The 3,999-nt window shown below is 46.4% G+C and overlaps 1 protein-coding gene across 1 annotated transcript; it reads left to right on the top strand.

Moving 5' to 3' along the window:
• Positions 1 to 7: 7 nt before the first annotated feature.
• Positions 8 to 1,861, top strand: MFSD6L (major facilitator superfamily domain containing 6-like; the record flags this gene model as incomplete). Its single annotated transcript, XM_009880017.1, has 1 exon — positions 8 to 1,861. A coding segment is annotated over one exon (1,854 nt), but the record flags the coding sequence as incomplete, so codon positions are not given.
• Positions 1,862 to 3,999: the final 2,138 nt, after the last annotated feature.

Raw genomic sequence — 3,999 nt, 5'->3', positions numbered from 1 at the left:
CCCCCGGGGCCTGCCGGCCCCCCTGGTGGGCGTCGTGGCCGGAGCCAAGCACCTGGCGGCAGCTCTCTGGGCTCCCCTCTGCTCCCGCTGCTCCAGGGGCCGCGGGAAGCGGCGCCTTCTGGTCGCCAGCTCCTTGCTGGGCTCGGCGGGGGCCAGCCTGCTGCTCACCCTCATCCCGCCCGCCGACGGGGACGTGGGGTACAAGTACTGTAACGCCAGCCGGCAGCCAGGTGACCGAGGGGCCGCCACCACGGTGCCCGGTCTGGGCACGAGCAGCCACAGTGTTTTAAGCACGAGTGCTATTACCAACGCAAAAGCTGTGTCAAAAGAAACAGTGGAAATGACTGTCGGTGTTTTAATGGCGAGCGGAAAGCCAACACTAACCAGTGCAGCCTTCCAGGGATTATTTGGCCTGACAGATACGCTTGAGAAAAATGATAGAGGGGTTGGTGACGGTGATACAAAGACAAATGGCTACTTGGATGGTCCCTCTGGTTGGACAGTGTCTGTGGAAGCAGTTAACTGGGAGACACGAGAACCAGAAAAGCCAGCTTCCTACAGACCTCCCTTACGTGGACTTGAGAAGGCAACAAACAGTCCGGGTTCTGCTGCAATAGATCTTGCTGATAATGCTGAAGAAAGCCTTTTTGCTACTGAAAGTAACGATCTCTCTTTGTTTAAAACAACTCTTCCGACTGTTGGAGATGCTTACATGTCTGGAAACCTTTTAGACCACCAGAAAGATGCTCAATATGTGAGTCTCGAGGCGGTGCAAAACATCTTTCAAGACAGAGAGCATCAGATTTTTCTTATGGTACTGGGTGCTGTTGTGCTTTGGGAGCTGTTGGCTACTTCTCTCGACTGGACAGTGGATGAGAGTCTCTATGAATATCTCGACTTTGTTGATGCAACTGACAGGTATGGCAAGCTGTGGATTTGGAGTTACATGGGTGCATCTGTAGGCGCCTGCAGCATTGCCATATTCGTGGATCAACTGAACTGCTTCCTCAGCGGTACAATCACCCGCCTTGCTGTCCATTTCTATGGCTATGCTCTCCTGATAACGCTCTCGTTGGTTGTCAGTGTCTTTTTTCCTGTCCATGTTCCCAAGAGAACTGACCGTGTTAACAAAACTGCCAAAGCCCTGGCTCTCCTGTGGAGTGACGGCCGAGCGATCCTGTACGCCATCACCGCCTTCCTCACCGGCGCGGCTGGGTCTGCGGTGCACAACTTTCTTTTCTGGCAGATGCAGGACCAAGGCAGCAGCGAGCTGTACATGGGACTCTCTGTGGCCGTTGGGCTAGTTGCTGAAATTTTGCTTTATTTCTTCAAAGGGAAGTTGCTGAGGACTTTCTCGAGCAGCAAAATTGTTGCAGTCAGTCTAAGCCTCCTGGCGGTACAGCTTCTGTGCTACTCCTTCTTATGGACAGTGTGGTCAGTTCTCCTTATCCAGATGTTATCCGCCTTCAGTAGTGGTGCTTTGTGGTGGGTGGTTAACATGACAGTGGATGACATAGCCACTCCAGGCATGGACAGGTCCCTGCACGCTGTTCTTCAGGGTCTCTGCTATGGTGGAGGTGCAAGCTTGGGCAGTTTTGCAGGGGGGTTTGTCATGAAGTACTTTGGCCTGGCAGTTCTGTACAGGGTGTGCTGCGTCTGTCTGATGCTGTGGCTCTTCTTGTTCTTAATTGTCCAGTCTAAATTGCCACGGCAGAAAAAAATTAATTATTCTCGTCTCCTGGCTGCCGATTCCAGCGATATGAGTGACTCTGATGAGGAGAATGAGAGGGACTGGCTGGTAAAAGCTATGAAGGATGAAAGCTTTAATAGGAGTTGGTCACAACAGCATGGGATCAACTAATCTGTACTTGAATGTAGGGGGTGGAGTGGTAACGTGGTATGGTGATGATGCCCAGAAATGACCGTTAATCCTAAAGTGCTAAATATATACGCTACATATCTGACAAGACAGATTTTTATTAAAAAAAAATTATAAATCTTTTTATTTTCTTAATTTATAGCCTTCTTGTAGTAATTTTTCCTTTTTAACTTAATGATTTTACTTCCAAAATCATAACAAGGTATTTCAGGTATACCTTTGCTGAAATGAATGTAGCTAAGTTTTTAGTCAAAAAGCAAACTTGAATTCTTGCTCCTCAGAGCTGATGCTGTGGAAACTGTGAAACTGTGACCTGTACTTTGACTCAATTGAATGAAAAATATTGTAATGCTAATGGCACACTAAACTTTTTCAAGGTGCTATGTCTGTGAACTCTTTTTGCTGAATAAGGGATATGAATAAAAAAATGGTTCATTTGCTCTGCTGTCATTTGTAAAATCAGGTTTTGCTGCAGACTGTCTGTCGTCTTGTGTTTTGGGATTTAAGTGTGCATCTGCATCGGTATTTATTAGAAAAAAACCCACCATGTCTGCTTATAGTCAGTGCCTGCTGGCTGTCCAAATCGAGCAGAGCAGCCTGTGGACTTCCTTGTGTTTATTTACCTAAGGTGGCACCCAGCTTTCAGGTTGACCAGGAAGCAGTCTCCCCTCCTGATTTGAGTAACTTCTGTGAGCTGGGAATTAACGTAAGGGGATATTCGTGGGATCTGATTTCAGAAGGAACTTGGCACTGGCTGAGGTGATCTGGTTGAAGCTGGTGCTCCTCCCCTGGTCAGTTTGGCCTGAGGGCAGCCCTCTTCTCACGTTTCCTTGTTTAGAACTAAATCTCTGTCCTGAACAGGGCCTGCTGAGTCCAGAAGGGTCCTCAAGCTGCTTTATCTGCCTTGCCTTAACCTTCAAAGCACACAGATTTCAACACCTTTTCAACAGGTAAGATTGCTTACAAGCAAAAAATAGGTGGTCTGATGCCATTAAAAGATCCATGTCAGACCTTAAACGGGGCTGGCGGAGAAGCTCTGAGCCTCACAGCCCTTTCAGCTACCATCAAAAGCTGCTGTCAGTTTATTAGGTACTTCCTTGGGCAAGAGACTACATCACTCCTTTGCAGGGGGACAGATTTTAATAACACTTTCCTAATGTTTTACAAGCCATGAAACAGAGTCTGGCTGCAGAAAGCAGAATATTGATTTAAATGCATATTTAATATGTTATATGTAAGTGGCATTGCAGCCTGCCACCCTGCTGCATTCTGGACTCAGTAGAAAGTGGTTGGAGAGAAGGAAAAGCAAAGCCACTGAAGATAATCTCTTTCTCTGTGAGCATCGATTCCAGATTATCTGTACATGAAATGCTTTCAGGGCAATTAGTTCTCTGTTTTCTTGGCACAAATCACTATGCCATACAGAATACTCTACTAGAATGACTATAGATAGAATTGTCCTCGTGCCAAGAATAGCTGGAACTTTTTATTAAGATGTTACCTTCTCCCAGGAATTGAAACTCAAGTTGAGAACAATTTTAGTGTCAAGAATTTATGCCAGCCTTATTATCATATAATACCTCAGGAACTCTAATGACTTGTTAATGGAGTATCTGACTTCAGCCTTGAGTAACATAACTGCAAGCAGCACATCACAGAGCCACATGTGCTTTTGTGAGATGAATGCTGCAGAAAGAGCTGGAACGGTTTAAAACGCAGTTGCTTCTTTAGCTGGAAGTGACTGCCCTTATTTGAAGCCAATTAAATGGGTGATATGTGCTCTTTTTATCTGCTTCAGAAAAAAAAAAAAAACAACCCAGCTGCTGTAGTTCCAGTTTTGCAAGGAGAAACCTTGAAATGAGAAGCGCTGGTGCAATCCCTCCTGCAACGGGGGTGGAGGGGTGACAACGTCTGCCTGGCAGAGCCGCGATGTGGCTCCTCTGGGCTCTTACCTCCATGGTCCGTTTGGCCATGGATGTTTCAATGTGCTCAGCCACTGCTGCTGTGAGCAGGGAGGATTTAAGATATGGCCCACAGCTTAGCTTCAGTGTGATAATCTTGCATAATATGATTTTTTTTTTTAAAAAAAAAAAAGTTAATCCAATAAACACATTTGGCGC

The sequence above is a fragment of the Charadrius vociferus genome, unplaced genomic scaffold (genome assembly GCF_000708025.1).
Source record: "Charadrius vociferus isolate BGI_N301 unplaced genomic scaffold, ASM70802v2 scaffold532, whole genome shotgun sequence".
Classification (NCBI taxonomy): Eukaryota; Metazoa; Chordata; class Aves; order Charadriiformes; family Charadriidae; genus Charadrius; species Charadrius vociferus.
This window is presented reverse-complemented; position numbering and strand designations above follow the sequence as displayed.